This window comes from Strix uralensis, chromosome 16, assembly GCF_047716275.1.
Source record: "Strix uralensis isolate ZFMK-TIS-50842 chromosome 16, bStrUra1, whole genome shotgun sequence".
NCBI classification, from domain to species: domain Eukaryota; kingdom Metazoa; phylum Chordata; class Aves; order Strigiformes; family Strigidae; genus Strix; species Strix uralensis.
In genome coordinates, this window is record NC_133987.1 from 1,954,915 (window position 1) to 1,971,586 (window position 16,672).

At 38.3% G+C, this 16,672-nt stretch overlaps 1 protein-coding gene across 3 annotated transcripts in view; it reads right to left on the reverse strand.

Annotated features, from left to right (window-relative positions):
- The window catches only part of CRAMP1 (cramped chromatin regulator homolog 1), a 49,148-nt gene that overhangs the window by 22,295 nt on the left and 10,181 nt on the right, over positions 1 to 16,672 (reverse strand). For 2 of the 3 annotated variants that reach the window (XM_074886581.1, XM_074886580.1), the window contains exons 4-9: positions 15,009 to 15,162; positions 13,217 to 13,300; positions 10,430 to 10,478; positions 2,665 to 2,750; positions 1,799 to 1,922; positions 629 to 710 (exon numbers count right to left, since the gene is read on the reverse strand). In XM_074886581.1, coding sequence (XP_074742682.1) covers positions 629 to 710; positions 1,799 to 1,922; positions 2,665 to 2,750; positions 10,430 to 10,478; positions 13,217 to 13,300; positions 15,009 to 15,162 — 579 coding nt within the window. The remainder of the gene's footprint in view (positions 1 to 628; positions 711 to 1,798; positions 1,923 to 2,664; positions 2,751 to 10,429; positions 10,479 to 13,216; positions 13,301 to 15,008; positions 15,163 to 16,672) is intronic. The other variant, XM_074886582.1, reaches the window with a different exon arrangement.

Sequence of the window (16,672 nt, forward strand, 5' to 3'; positions counted from 1 at the left end):
CCAGATTCTTTAAATTAAAAAGAAAAGCCTGAATTAACGGACTAAGAACAGGATACAGCATATTAGCCAACAGGAGAACAGAATGGCTGTTAACTCACAAATCCTTTTACTCCATGGATCAAAGCTCAGAGGTGGGGCTATCTCTACTGTCGTATGGCTCAGACAGCATAGAGATACGTAACAGGTAGCAGCAGCTACCTAGACAAGGAGCTTAAGCCTTCATTTGGTGAAACTGCATAAAGCAAGTGGAAAGATCTGTCCTTAATCTCTTCGCAGAAACTGGAAACAAAATTGTCACAGTTATTACCCAGGCTACTACGGTGGTCACTCATCTATAATGAAAGAGAGTAACCTCACAGTTTAAGGAAATGAAATAAAGGGAGGGAGCTTCATTTACTACTAACTAGCTTTTCAGGGGATTATAGCAGAGAAGACTTGAGGTAAAAGTGGAGTATGATGGGATTTCCCATGGAAGTCTCCATTAGTGATGCTGAGATACTGACCTCTACCTCTACCACTGGTAAATCTGAGGTAGAACCACACTTCTGATGCACAAATGAACTTAGAACAGGAAGGGAATTGCTCCCAGGACACAGCATACAGAACAGACTAAGCAGAAAAAGGATACAATACGCACTTCATGGAGAGCCCACTTCTGCTTCAGGAACTCAATGAGGCTGGAGACCTTCCGATGTAACTCCACAATCATTCTGTATGCAAGATAAACAAAGCAAGGGAACAGGCAAAAAAATGTCAGAAGTTCAAATCACAGCCTTGATTCTAGAATGGGAATTAAGGGAAGAAAATGGCGTTCTTTAATACAAGCACAGGCAACACACCTACCACTCCCAAGCTCTAAGAAAAAATCCAAGAAAAACAAAAACATGCGTTATCCAGCAACTTTAAAATCTAGATAACTCACAACTGAGAAAGATCTAAAAGCCTAGCAGATAAATCTGATTGCCATGATTCGAGATACTAGTTTCTCCAGATGGAAGAAGACAGGAAAAGATGGCAAGATTTAGCTAAACTGCAGAAGTGCAGACAAGGCACAAAGCGATCTCATAAAGTATAGAAAGAAAGAGAAAGAAACCCTAAACATGTACTTTTTGCTCTTAAATCATTTTACAAAATAAACCTAATGCTAAAAATCTTCATTCTCCTCTCTGCATGATCTCTGGCCATTCTACTGAAGTACACTATTTGAAAGAACAATCAACACCACAGAGGTCTTGTGTTTTCTGCCCTGAGTTTTGGACTAGATGTAAGTACTAGGATGAACAGCCATTGATGACACTGAAACAACAGCACCAGCTACATTTTGCAGGGAGGAGATTAAGCTATAAATTCCTCCTTTCTGCTAGTATCACTGTGTTGCAGTTGACATGTTCAGACTCTTGGTGCAGGCAACTCTGACCATTGTTTTACTTCCCTCTGCCTCTGTCTCATGGTACATTCAATACAAATTTTAGTAGAACTATTTTACTTGCACTCTGCTCTGACAACTGGGTGCACATGGCACAAAATATATTAATCTCCAACTCTAGTAGCTCCTATCATTACTCAAAAGACATAAAGAACAATGGTAACCTAATTTTCAAGTCTGGTATCTCATGGTTACAACAATCATGTACTCTGGATAGACAAAGCCTTCAGAATAAGTACATTTAGGCAAACTGCATTATCAGAGATAAACTGCACAGTTGGCAGAGAACCTTGAAGAGAGAAGATGATGCTAGAATGCTGCTCATTTATCTCCCTATTCTAGTCTGAGCACCACAATCAGTTCTTCATTTACCTAAGCCGTGGATTCTGGGCAAGACTCTGTACTCGAGCCCATGCATGATTATTTCGTGGCTGCAACTCCACAGGGACCTTGAGAGGAAGACGTACTGGCTTCTGGTCCTCTTCATCACTAACACCTGAAGAGAGATGAAACACAAAGGGCATGGGTCAAAGTAAGGACAACTCAGAACGTTATATGGTCAGTTACATGAAAAAAAGCATCACAGGCATTAGCATCACCTACAGACAACCGAGGCAGCTCAGCTCCACTGGTGGAGCCTGCTTCCTTAGATTACCTCCTGGTCCAGTATGTTTATTTTTTTTTCCTTGGACACTGCAGTGATACTGGAGCTTCCAGGTGAACAAGCAGTGTCAAAATCAGGTGGCTGGAAACTTTGAACAAGTACAGTATTTCAGACCTTTAGACTGCACTGATTCTACTTATTGGGGGGAAGCAAGAGGAAGAAAAACAATTTAAAAAAAAAAAAAATCACACATAGCTGAACTAGGGAAGGTAAAAAAAAAAAAAGCCTCAAATGCTCAATGCCAGCTTATTCACCGGCATAAGGGACTAAACTTCACACACAGTGAAAGCACAACTGCTAAAGCAGTAGTGATATTGCCAGTGTAGCTATTTCCTTTTCAATTTAGCTAGTGACATACTCCAAGACTTAGAGAGCTGGGCGGGTCCTAAAGTGATTTGGTTTATACAAGCAAACAGGATAAGTAAAACAATAGGGACATATCTGTGCCCAACACAAATGTGAAATAGCACAAATTCCCCTGCCAGTGATGTACACATCAAAACAGACCTACTCTCTCTCATATTCTGCCGACCATCTGTTAAAGTGCTTTCAAGTTCCAGCATCTCTTACTCACCATCTGGATCACAGAGTTTCTTCAAAGCCCTGCACATCGGAGCTTTGATACGAAGGTTTCTGCCTTTGTAACGAACGGTCGTAGCCCTGAATACATTGAAAGAGAAGTATTTACAGGCACCATTAGCAAAAGTTTGTGAATACCTACCTATTAGGGACACTGAGTCAAATACAATCATGGCTATAGGCATGAACAAAGAAATGTAAGGTTTTGCAGCACAAATTCACAAGAGCATTCAACCTTTTCTATCACTTTACTTTTCATTATAGAAATACTATTCTTGTGACCCTCCTCTCCCAGACTTTCATGAAACACTGGGCTGTCCACTTGGAGACAGACTGCTATTTTATAAAGCGGAACAGAATTATGTTACTTCAGTTTAAGAGTACCCTCAGAGACAGCTTCATAAAAGACAAGTGGTTTTGCTTTTCTCTCCTCTTTATACTCCTAACTCTTAATTATGGGAAGAAAAAGTCTAAAGTTTTTGAAGAGTCTTCCATTCTGGAATATCAACACCACATCTGTTGCAAAAATGAGGTCTAACAGCTTGTGCAGAATCTAAACAAAGTAACTTTTACAGTATGATTTCACTGGCTTTTAGCTTCAATACCACATTAACAGCTATAAAGATCCCTAAAAGCAAGAGGCCATTTTTGTTTTCACACAGTGGAACTATTTGATTTCTTCACTCAGTCAGCCCTGTTTTCTTTTAAGAGACTTAAAAGGCAGGCATTGAGACCAACAAAGTTACTGATTGCAGTATTTATTACCTAATACTTCAAGCAATAAGGATCAGCTAGCATAGAAGCAGCAGGATTGAACACAAGTCCTTGTAAGTAAAATGAAAGAAATTATGGAGAATACTCCTACAGCAGGATCTCATTTTTTCCTATGCTGTAAGGAAGACAACATCAGGCAGAAAGAGTGCTTGTCTACACTGCTAAGAGGGAAATTTGCAGAAGGGCAGCAGAAGTGAAGCCAGACCTGAGAAGGGGTCGATAAGGTGAGCAGCTCAAAAGTTTCAGTTACTAAACTGTGCACTTCTACAGATTCAGAATATCCCAGGGCTGGAAGGGCAGATCCCCTCAATCCACACTGAGCTACCAAAAGCTAAAGGGAATATGTTAGCCCTCACTCTTTCTAACGATCTCTGACACAGAAGTAGTGACGACCCAACTAATGAAAACAGAAGGCTCTCAAGTACTGTGGAGAAACTAGCAACAGTACTAAAAAGAAAATAAAAAAGTCCCAAGAGCTATTGCCTGGCTTTAAATAGTGCTTCCTATTTCCATGTCTGCAACAGCAGACACTATAGCTGCTCTAACAGAAGCGTTGTTGTTACTTCTCCTGTTGTTACCTCTCCTCTTTCAACTTAACTCTAACTTGAATTGTTTGAAGACAGTAGGTCCCACCAAGTACAACAGTCAATCTCTGCCAGTGGAAAGACCCTTAGAGGAGAACATAGTAACGCTCGTGAATAGCTAATCAATGACACGAAAGGTAAAACTTCCTCCTGGTCATTGCACTGGACACCTCAGCCTTAATGCGTGAGGCTCAATAGCCTCTTGTCATTATACTGAAGTTGCAGATAAGATTTTGTCAGAAAATCAGCATTTTTTAGAAAATAGATCTCCTGAAAACAAGTTTAATCCTATGCAGCTAGCACCCTCTTGGATTTTTTGTGTAAATAAACCAAATTTCATTGTAAGTGAGGACAAGATCAGTAGGAATCAACCCAAACTCACTTATGTCAAATTAATGGGGACTGCACTGTATAAAGACAGGAAACTTGACTACAAATGCTGCTCTCAAATTCAGCTGGTCAGTGTTTGGACAACTTCCCTCTCAGGTCTGAATCTTTAGGTGGAGAATCTCCACTTTTCTTCATGAATCCAAACGTTGGTCTCATCCAGCAGCCAGAAACATCAGCCTAGTCTAAAAGTGCCTGGTACAAAACTGGAAGGATTGGGCAGAACCTAGAGAATTTGCAGTAAATAAAAATTCTAGACACATTTTTTTTGTCTGGTGCTTATCATTATTTCCTCCAAGAACAGTAACTGAAAAAAACATATGAGGACTAAAAGTCTTCACCTTTTACTATAGCTCCTAGAAATCTCTCTTCCCGTTACATATTTTTACACTGAAGTAGCACATCCCTCACAATTCACCACAAATACCTTTTGCCTTTAACTACAGGGATTCAATGCAAGCTATGTTTATTACCACTAATGCTGTCTGTCACAGCATTGTAAGTGATTTTATAAAGCTCATGTTGGGATGATAGGACACACAAATGCACCCAACCACTAGAAATGCAAAGTCTGGGAACATGATAGAACGGTTGTACAGAAAACAATGCTGCTGCATGAATATGCCAAAATTATTGTCGTCTTTGTTCTTGCAAGCAGTTGATTACAGCATTACAGCAACCAGAACTGCTGCAATGACTTCCTTACTTAGTGAAGACATGCCTAGATGTTCTCTCCTGTTCCAGGGGAAGACACAGTTTCATAGTAGCCTCATACAAAAATCCAGTAAAGCCAGTGAAAATAAATCCAGTAATTCCATGCATCTTCAAACAGGTTATTAATATGCAAATTTACACTACTTTAGGACATCAACTTCTTTTAACTACTTGTATGAGCTGAGACTCTCCTTCTGCATCTTGATTTTTGCAACACCTTTTAAATGTGCCCTTGAAGTAGCTTCATGCAAGTGAAGAGTCAGAAATAGCATTATTATTATTATTGTAACTGTGACAGTGTAAGGGCGTAAGTGAGAAGGGGTTTGTGGTGAGAAACATTATTTCTGCTTAGATTAACTTGTATGACTATATAAAACAGACATGCTTTGTGGAAATTGTTCCATCACATGACTTGAAGGTGACTGAAAGAAGGGCCTGCATGCTCAAAAGGCTGTTTGATCCACCTAGAACAGCTCAGCTAATTTGATCAAGAAGCAAGAAAAGCACTGCTGTTCATTTTTCATATTTTCTATTTCCCTTAAAGAGCCTAACTAGCTGGTCATAAAGCATTTATTATTGAGTCAGGCTTCCTCGCAGTTGTTCCTGATCAGTTTGTCCACCACCTGCTCAGCTACACCTTGGGTTACAGATACCCACTATCTGTTACTACCACGGAGCAGCTCACAAAACCCAACAGATCAGCATCATAAGCTCCTGGCTGCATTTGTAGCTGTGCTTAAAGGGCAGAGGGGGGAAAAAAACCCCACCCACCAAAACCTAGGATAAAAGCCAGAAAATAAGTAAAAAACCATAAGTATATTACAGAAAAGATTAAAAAATATAAAAATCAAGGAGAAAAATCATATTGGAGGAAAAAAACCAAATGCAAAACTGCTGATAGCCCTAGAAGAGCAGGAACTGCTGTATTTCCCCAAGTACCGAGCGAGAATGGCTGAGTTTAGAAGTTAGCAAGCAAAGTACACTGTCCAGTAAATGAAGGAACACAGAGCACACATAAATTTGACGTAACAATGTTAAAAACTTCACAATGAAGTCTTTGCCCTGGCACTACAGCACTCTTCCATGACTGCAGCAATCAATACTTTTATTTTCATTGTTCCCTAAAACATGTTTTAGAAGTAGCATCCCAGTTCTCTACATTCAGGTGTTCTGCTTGCAGAGTCAGGAATAATTGCCCTAATTCCCTTTTCTATAAAGTACAATGGGCTTCAAGCAATCTTGGGAGAGTCTGATAATAAGTTATTCTTTAAACGAAAATAAAATTAGATATATTCAGAGACTATAGTTTCTTAATTGAAATCCATGGCTGGGAGGCTGGAAGAAGAATAGTTCTACTAATTTAAAAAGAAAAGCACAGTAAAAAGAAGGCAGCGTGCAACAGAACTACTCTTAGCTTAAAAACACTTATCTCCTCCTCTTCTCTTACCTAGATTCTGGATTTCAAATGCCGAAAATGGTAAATCTTAAAGTTATTCTACTGAATATGCATTAAGAACTACTAGTATAACTTGACACCAAGAGCCTATTCTGCCTACTTAAAACAATTGGGTTTGTACACAATTTTTTTAAGATGAATTGCTATTTTATTATCAAGATTTTTAAGGAGTTACAAATTCCCCCTCAGTATGCCAAACAGCTGTTACAAGGCAATCAAAAGCCATGAATGATCCCTCCCACTCCACACAAGGAACACCCAGGAACTGAACCCGACAGATCAATCCATACCTGTTAAAAGTTTCTGTCTTTAACAGTCTTACTTGTGATACTAAGAACCTCTCAGCTTGGGGGGCAAAACCACATATGCTAACAGACACCGAGTAGTACTGTGCTTTAACTATTGCATATTTACAGTATTTCTCTAATTACATGTCTGTTGTGTTGGTGGGGTTTTTTTAACTCATCCACAAATCCTACAGGTTTACAAAGGTATCCAGAAAATATTTACATTTCCTCAAATGTAGTTTTTTATTAAATGTAAAGACTGTTGCAAAACCTAAGTTAAATAAAAATGTTTCACTCCTAAAAATGAAACAAAACAAAGAAGCTTAGGTTTATTTAAATGGCTTTCTGAGCAGTTCTGATTTACTTCCACAAACCTTTGTTTCTTGTTACACATCCTCATCACACAATCCAGCAACATATTGTTGCTGTAATAAAAAACTAGCAACAAAGGACTGGACAGAAAGTGATTCAGATTCCCTATAATTTCTAAGGGAGCTTTGTTTTCATAGTTGTCCTGCTTAGTGATTCTGAAAACTTTTTTAAGCAGCTCATGTGGGCCACTGTTGACATGAGTATGCTAAACTACTCAGACCAGCTACAACAACTGAGGGAATTCTTACCTTCTCCTTGCATTTATAAATATGTAAACTTTGATCTATTTTCTAAAAGATCCCCAATTCATTAAACTACAACTGTAACAAAGGCTATTGTCTAGCCTGATTTTACATGTTACTGCAATTCTGAAGACAAGTAGAGACATACAGCAATGAATGGCCTTAATTTCACTGACCAGACAGGGACATTTCTCAAAGATTTTGCCATTACTTGGAACAGCCAAGTGATTAAGTTTTCAGGCACTATTTAGTATCTGTGACCTGGGTTATAACCTCAACTAGGACAATTTAAAATATGGTTTTCTTATGAGCACCTCACAGGGTCATTTGTTTCTCCATACACCATGTAATTATTACAGAAAGCCAGAAATTATATGTAACAAACAAAATAAGCACTGAATCAGAATGTGTAACTCCAGGGTCTAGAGTTGTCCTGGAAATTAATTGCCAGGTAGCTCCTCACAATCTTAGCCTCTGTTGACCTTTTTTACCAATTAAATGAGGCTAATGTTTATGTACTTCAGAAGATCATCAGAATAATGCATGTTCACGTTCCCTATTTTTAATCACTTTGGACTCACTTTCACTCAAGACTCTCAACACAGTGACAAGCCCTACAAAGCACATTGAACTCAGAGGAAAAGAAGTATCACACTTGAAAGAAACGCGTTAGGAAATGAAAAAAGTAACTGCTTAAAAATAGAGAGGGGGATCATAGAACTGTAACATCACTGAGCAAGATGAAAAATTTAATCTAATGAGATATAGGCAATGTGTTTGCTTGTGTGAAATATGAGGCTGCCCTGCACGTGCAGGGGATTAATTCATATGGTGTCAACATCCAGGTGGTAACAAAGACGAAAATGTGAACATTGTTTCCCTGCACAGTTTGCTCTTCTTCAACTGACAAGGTTTAGCCACCAAATGGCCTAAGAGATGCAGGAGAAAAATGGACGCAAAGATGTGTCTTCCATCTGGGAGACAAAAAGCCTATACAAAAGCAACTATTTCTGAACTGGCTAAGAATGTTAATATTATGTACAATCTAGTTTTTCATTAGAAGATTAGCATTAATATTTTCAATGCAAAGACTCCTGTTTTCAAAATGGTTTGTTACAACACTGCCTTTTATAGAATACACACCTAGACTTCATAGAAATCATGAGCCTCCATTAACAATTAATTAGAAGAGTCTCATTTATTATGGTTTAGTCTATTTGGATGACACATTATTAGAAAAGCTCTCCAGCACAAGACCAAAATGACTGCCTATAACCTGAACTCTAGAGATATTCAGGACACTAGGGAAAAAAAGGCTCATCTCAGGCCCATTTTAACTGATAACTCCAAATGAAAGAAATCATTTGCTTTAAGAATAATATCATTATATGAAAAAACTTACTGCTAAGGTTTTGTTAATTGTACAAAACCCAAATCAAATGGCAATTTCCCTTCTAATTTCAAACTTCACAGTTAACAAAAGAATGAACAAGTGATTTCATAAATAATCTCATTCAAGACCTGCAACACAACAGCACACTGCACAAAGTGCCATCTCCCAGGAGATGGAAGGTTAATAAACTGTAAAGCACTCATTTGGAAACTCAGTTTGTGAACAACAGAAAGATGCAACAAGAAGTATTCATTTTACATAAGGTGAAGTCAAGAAGTCAGCAGCTGCAGAGTGGGCAAACTCTCCCTCTTGTTTACAGTAAAGTTTACTACATTGATAATTTGTCTGCTACAGTGAAGCACCCTAAAAGCACAAATGCCTAAAGTAAAAAGGCATCTGTAACAGAAAATAACACTGTTTTGAAATGGCTTTTAAAGACATTAGGGTAGACCAATGCCTGCTGAGTGCTGATCACACTCCTTAAAATAATACCCTTTGAAAGAAATTTCACTTTAGAATACACAAATTCTAAAAGCAAGACTACTTCAGAAAATTTTACATACAAATATATCAGGTATTCCCTCATTTCTAATAGTACAGAAACTTCTAACCCCTTCTGTATTTTAAAGTACATTGCCAATACTGAACCCCCAAATCCCGTAATTCTTTCTTGGAGTGAAATAGAATAATTGTTCTTAAAGTCAAATAGATACAGAAGCAATTGGAGGGCTGGGGCCTATGGTGTACTGGAAGTGTTGTTTCAGGTCTGGAAGTCTGGACTCATGAGCACTGCTGGGAGAACTGTTTGAAGATGAACCCTCACTACAAGAAAAACACTGAGGTGCTGGAGCGTGTCCAGAGAAGGGCAACGAAGCTGGTGCAGGGTCTAGAGCACAAGTCTTGTGAGGAGCTGCTGGGGGAACTGGGGGTGTTTAGTCTGGAGAAAAGGAGGCTGAGGGGAGACCTTATGGCTCTCTACAGCTACCTGAGAGGAGGTTGTAGCGAGGTGGGGGTCGGTCTCTTCTCCCAGGTAACAAGCAACAGGATGAGAGGAAACGGCTTCAAGTTGCACCAATATTAAATATTAGGAAAAAGTTCTCCACCAAAGTGTTATCAAGCATTGGAACAGGCTGCCCAGGGAAGTGGTTGTGTCACCATCCCTGGAGGTATTTGAAGGATGTGGTGCTCAGGGACATGGTTTAGTGGTGGGCTTGGCAGTGTTAGGGTAAGGGTTGGACCTGATGATCTTAAAGGTCTTTTCCAACCTAAATGATTCTATATTCCCTATAGTGAATCAACACAGTTATCATGCCACAACTTCTGTAAATAATTCTCATTTCATTACCTTATTTTCTTCACCCATCATTTCCTACTAATGATATTTAATGGCTTCATGGAAAAGGGGAGAAAAAGCCCATACAAAACTAAGAATGGAAAACGTCAAACTGCAGTTCAAAAAAAGTACAAAATGCTCCCTAGACTCTGGATGACCAACAATCAAGTTGCTGAATAGCCCAGTTTTAAGAGTTTCAGGAATAAATTCTTACTTACCCAGCTTGAATGAGCTCATTGAGTTTAGCTGCATTCTTGTCATCCATACCTTTACATGAAATGGGATAACACAGTGAATTAGGATTTAAAGTGATAGAATCATGATTTTTTACATGTCCTGTTCAGTTTTCAAAGCGAATACATTTTATTCTCACCTAGGATTAATGTGCATAAATGTGCTGTAACATAGCCTTTCTGAAAAGTTTCTATTTTCATAATGTGCAAGCTTTACATCCTTGCCATGAAAATTATATTTCACTCATGGATTAAATGACCCTAGTTTAGGTGCTACAGTCATCTTGCATTGCTGGGCATTAATCTGACGCTGCAGTATTAAAAAAAAAAAAAGATTCCTCATCTTCCTGCTCAATCTCTGTTGCTAAGGCAGCACAGCATAATGAAAGCATCAAGCCCTCACAGCCCTGAATGCAATAAAAAAAGTAAATAAAAATAATAAAATGCACATGTAACCCACACTTTTCTTCTATGCATTATACAGCACAAATTTAAATAGACATTATGGCAACTTGATTTATATTCCCCATAACAGTTAGGCCCAGATCTATTTACTGAACAATTAATCTCCCTCTGGCAATGCTGAAAGTATTCCTGACATGCTTTCGTGTCTCAATAGCTCTATGTAAGTCATCTCGATTTCTGGGAAGATGGGACTGGGTGAATACCACAAGAGAAATTAAAAAAAAAAAAAACCAAAACACGAGAGAAAGAAACTACTTTCACCAGCTGCAGAGCAGACCTCTCATCAACTGGGTGTAGAGGCTTGAAGCTTAAGCCCATTTGGTCTTGGAGACTAGAATCTTCCAAGTGATAGTGGGTAAAATATGTAACCAAGTACCAAAGTTATAAAAAGACAGAAGCACAAAGTGTGCACGCATTGCCATGGTGACTGTGTGAAACCTTATTCCCAGTCATAGCAAGGAGGGTCTGTTGATGCTTTTAAGACAAGATGTGGATATAGGGAAGAAACACTAACACTGATTTCTACTGACAATGCAATCTTTCTTGCCTCTGCACCTTCTTTGTCATGAAACAGTTCAAAATTGCTTCTCCAATATGAATTAACACACTGGAGATCTTTGAACAAACAGAATAAAGTCAGTATGAACATTCACAACAGTCTCGCTCATGACACATTACAATAAATCCAGTTGAGGAAATAATATAGTAAAAAAACAATCTGCCAAAATACCATGGTTCTATTAGGAATTGTACATATCTACTCATTAAAGTTTTCTTGCCTTTTTCACTTTGCACCTAGTATGACTTTACAAAGAAGTGAAGGTATTTTGATGATTTTTCCATGTCTCACAAACTAAAAACACATGTAGAAGATGCACTATGATACAACACTGACTCTACAAAAAGCTTGGGGACAAATGAAAAAAACACACAGGTAAGAAGGTGTATGTGCCTGAACTAGCACATGCAGTGCATGTTCCTCTGCCCATTCTCCAAGCTAGCAGCATCAGAGCTCTTTCTAGTCCGGAAGTCATAAAGACCATGGGAACCATCTCCCGGGCTGCATCAAAAGCAGCGTGGCCAGCAAATTGAGAGAGGGGATTCTTCCCCTCTGCTCCGCTCTCCTGAGACCCCCCCTTGCAGTGCTGTGTCCAGCTCTGGGGCCCTCAGCATCAGAAGGACATGGACCTGCTCGAGCGGGGCCAGAGGAGGCCACGAAGATGCTCAGGGGGCTGGAGCACCCCCCTGTGAGGACAGGCTGAGAGAGTTGCGGCGGGTCAAGCTGGAGAAGAGAAGGTTCCGGGGAGACCTTAGAGTGGCCTCCTAGTGCTTAAAGGGGGCTTGTAAAAAAGATGGGGACAGACTTTTTAGTAGGGCCTGCAGTGATAGGACAAGGGGTAATGGTTTCAAACTAAAAGAGGGGATGTTCACACTAGGTATAAGGAAGATATTTTTTACAATGAGGGTGGTGAAACACTGGCACAGGTTACCCAGGGCGGTGGTAGATGCCCCATCCCTGGAAACGTTCAAGGCCAGGCTGGACAGGGCTCTGGGCAACCTGATCTAGTGGAAGATGTCCCTGCTCATGGCAAGGGGGTGGGACTAGATGACCTTTAAAGGTCCCTTCCAACCCGAACCATTCTGTGATTCTATGAACATGGTAGTAAGCCTAAGCTCAGATATCTTGCTAATGCAACTAATTGACTCCCAGAAAATGGGGGAGCATTGGTATGGCATATACTCCTTTGTCTGCACTCATCCTTACGGACAAAACCATCCTCAGGGATTACAAGGTCAGAATGCATCTTGGTTAGCCAGTAAAGTTGTTATTTCTGACTATGATTTATAATGATTTTTCATCTTCAGTGTTCAATAAGTAAAGATTTACAGAATGACTTAGAGAAAGGCACCATCCCAGATTTTGATTGCACAGGCAGAAATAATCGTGGGTGTAGATGATATCGTTTACTCATTTAATTGCTTAGTGTTCAAGAATAATAAATCAGACAGATAATCTAAGATGCATATACATTTACCTGTCATCTGTGGGTATTACATGCACTGCATTTCACAGATAGCAAAAGCTAAAGAAATCTGTCAAAGAAAAAGGGGACTAATGCAACAGACTAAGAATGTCTTTAAAAATAAAAATACATTTAATGACAAAACAATACCAAAGGGCACTGCAATAGAATACAATGAACACAAATTCTGAATAACTCAAAGGTGAAACTGTACTAGACATTGCCAACTTCAAGGGTAGACACTTCTGATACCACCATATAATTTTAAGTAATTCATACTCACATCCCCCAATCTTTTTCCTTAGTTCCCCATAGCAGATTAAGCCATAAAGCTCCAGGGAGGATTTCTTCAGCCCTTGAGAAAACACTGAAAAGCAGAAGAGGTGTGAGATACAGACTGCAGATACACATACACAGCTACATTGCAGATACTCATTTCAATGATACTCATTTTCAATGATGAGACAAACATCTCATTGAAAGGAAGACCAAGTTCTGTTCCAACAAACACTATGAATGCCCTTTAGAGATTTAATGCAAATTTCAGATTCTAAATTTTTATATGAAGAATTGCACAGATTTTATTCAACTTTACAAGGGTTTTTTTCTCCTTTCTCATTAACACACGTGATGTAGACATTATTTCTAATAGATCTAAATATCTAAGACAGCAAGGAAAGATTCACAAATCAGATCAAAATATTTATTCTTGTCTATTCATAAATAATTCAGTTCTCTTTGACTTGCAGAATCATTTAATCTCAAGATCCAGGCACACATATTTCCACCAATGCTAAAGCTAATCAGACTACTGCACTAGTTTTTAAATTCCTTCAGCTAATGAGATATCAGACCTCAGAGGTATACATACAGAACTTTATGTTATCCAGAAAACAGATGAAGTTCCTCCATGACATTTTTTTTTTCCTGAAGTTTTTCCATCCTGTGTTTGCTGTAACATTTTGTTTTAAATAAAATACTAATGACTTGTTTCATCTTAAAGCGCTGTCTTGTTTTGAAGAAGGAACTCAAAAATACACCTTATGAGAGGTGTTTTAGATGTCAATTTCATAAAGAGATTATACCATACACTATCTTTGCATTCCTTCAGCTTCTTTCTAGTCATACCCATTTCTCATTAACGAGGCTCTGGCCACAAATCACATACATGAATTCACTATCCAAACTTTTCCTGATGTTAAAGAGCGTTGTTTATAGACCAAAAAATTCAACCACCATGAAACTGCCATGACTTATACAGCTTCGAATATAGCAACAGGATAGGAAAGCCTTGGAGACCTTTGCCAACAAGCTAATGGGAGAACCTGAAAGTCCAAAGAGGTGTCTTAGTAAAATCTGTTCACTCTGAAATAGATTTCTTTAACCCATTATTCAGATTAGGCTACCCGCAAACTGACTTGAATTCTCAAGGAATAGTATGCATCTGATAAAAACCGATTATTAATGATCATATATTACTATTATTGTTAAAAACACCACTAGCAGTTTGTATGACTTCCCATTTCACTCAGCAAGTCAGGGAAGAAGGGAAAAGAATGGGAAGAGGGGAATATGGCACTGAGAATCTTAAGTTACTGAACCAGCGATATAATTTCAGGCTCATTTAAAGTGTGAGCAAATATTTCACCATTTACACTTGTATCAGACTATTTATTTATTTCTACTTTCCCCCAAGAAGTGCAAAGTAGTGCTGGAGTCAATTTGCTCGATGAAGTCATGCCTGACTAAGATTTAGGCAGCTTAAGAGAGAGAATAGAACATTTCCTTGAACCTGGCTTCTCCCCAGTATTAATACTAGGATCAGCATTTATAATGGTGTGGTGAATTCATATAAAAGCAATGACACAAATACCAGTTTTTAAGAAGTACTTGTCAAAAAACATGAACCTCTGCATGGCCACGCTAATGAAAATAAGCCAAGTTCACAGACATCCTATTCAGTATGTATTTTCTCATCTCCACCTTTCCTACCCCCCACGATGGCACTCCAAGCAGGACTCCAACCCTCATGAGACTGTGAGCTCTACGCTAAGCCCATTTCTTTTCATACTAACCATTATCAAAGTCAATGTACTTTGAGATCTTGTGCCAGGTGCGATAGTAGAAGTGGCGGACCTGTTCCTTATTCTTCACCATGCTTGCTGGTTTGCCCTTCTTCTTGTATTTCAGGGCAATGTTGTTCTGGATAGCTTCAAAGTCCTTCCCATGCTGAAGAACAAATAAAATAAATCCAAATACTCTAAACCGAACTTATATCTTGTCATACAACCACTCAAACAACACGAGAGACTGTGGGGTTGGGTTCTCTGTGGGAAACTAGATTTCAGTGGTCATAAACAAAATTCTTGGGTATCAGAATTCAACATCGTAAGAATGAGACTGGTTTACTTTATTTTATATAAAATGCATTACAGATGCCAAATAAATTACTTTCCAATTTCTTGAATTGTTTCAAAATAAAAATTTTAAGTTGCTAGCAAACTTTTAACCCCCCCCCAAACTTTACTAATAAATGTGCTAAGTAAAATTCAGACTCTCTCACTTCGCTTTCTTTACTTTCCTCTGCATTTTCCTCCCTCTCCCTCCTACCTCCATTTCTGACTAAGGTGAATGAGAACCCTATTATATTTAACAGCTTCACTTTTATTTACAGTAAGTTTCAGGTTCCGGTTATTAGGAGTACAAAATTTGAGTTTCAAATAATGAAGGAAAATATTACATTTTAAAAAACCCAAACCACAACTTCTTACAGAAAACACATTTTTACACTGTAGGTCATTCAGAAGTTCATTCTCAGTGTAAAAATAAAAATGAGACATTTAAGTGTCCCTTTAAAATTAGCCAATTCCTGTAAAATCTTTGTAGTTCAAAAGAAGAAAACTTAATTTTATATACCTTATCACTGAACTCCTGCTATCATAAAATTTCTTAGTATTCAAAAAAGCTTGGAATTGATTTAAATACAAAGCGTGAAAACCTCTTCTGAAAGGTAGTGACACAAAATGAATGGAATTTGGGGACCAAACTGAATCCCAAATCCATCAATACAGAGCACATTTTTGAACTTTTTCCTCAGCATTCAAAAAAATGTTTTCTTTTAGTGATAAAGGGACTTAATAATTACATGATTCCCAGGAATATCACTGCAAATCAGAGGAGTTAAAAAGAAAAGGGTTTAAGTGTTCATTTTGTCCACAAAATACATATGCATGAAGCATGCCTACCACTAAAAAACCGTGTATTTAAAAGATGTACACACGCAAAGAAAATCTACCGCCACGTCCTTTGTTTTTGCCTTTAGTATGTATTTTTGTAACAGAAGCGCTCTTAAAATAATCATGGGAACAGGACAAGCAGGAATACATCATATGACATAAATGATAAGATGAGCTAACTTCTCTTTGGCTCTCAGTCCTAGTACTGAACTGGCTCAAAACTTTTCATGCTCAAAGATTAAACACAGTGCCTACAATTCTTATTAGAATAGAACAGATTTTTTTGTTTGGTAATATTACAGCACAAGTGTGCTGCTTTTGAAAGCTGAGATAGGGACATTATTTATTTATTTCTCATTTGAAACAGAACCGTAATTGAAAAGTAATTGAAATGACATTAAACATTCGTGAATAAAACTCACAAATATCTCCTGAGTATTTCAAGAGAAAAAAAAGCTTGACAGTTTTGAAATGTGGCTTTGATTGACAGCTGGTTTACAGCC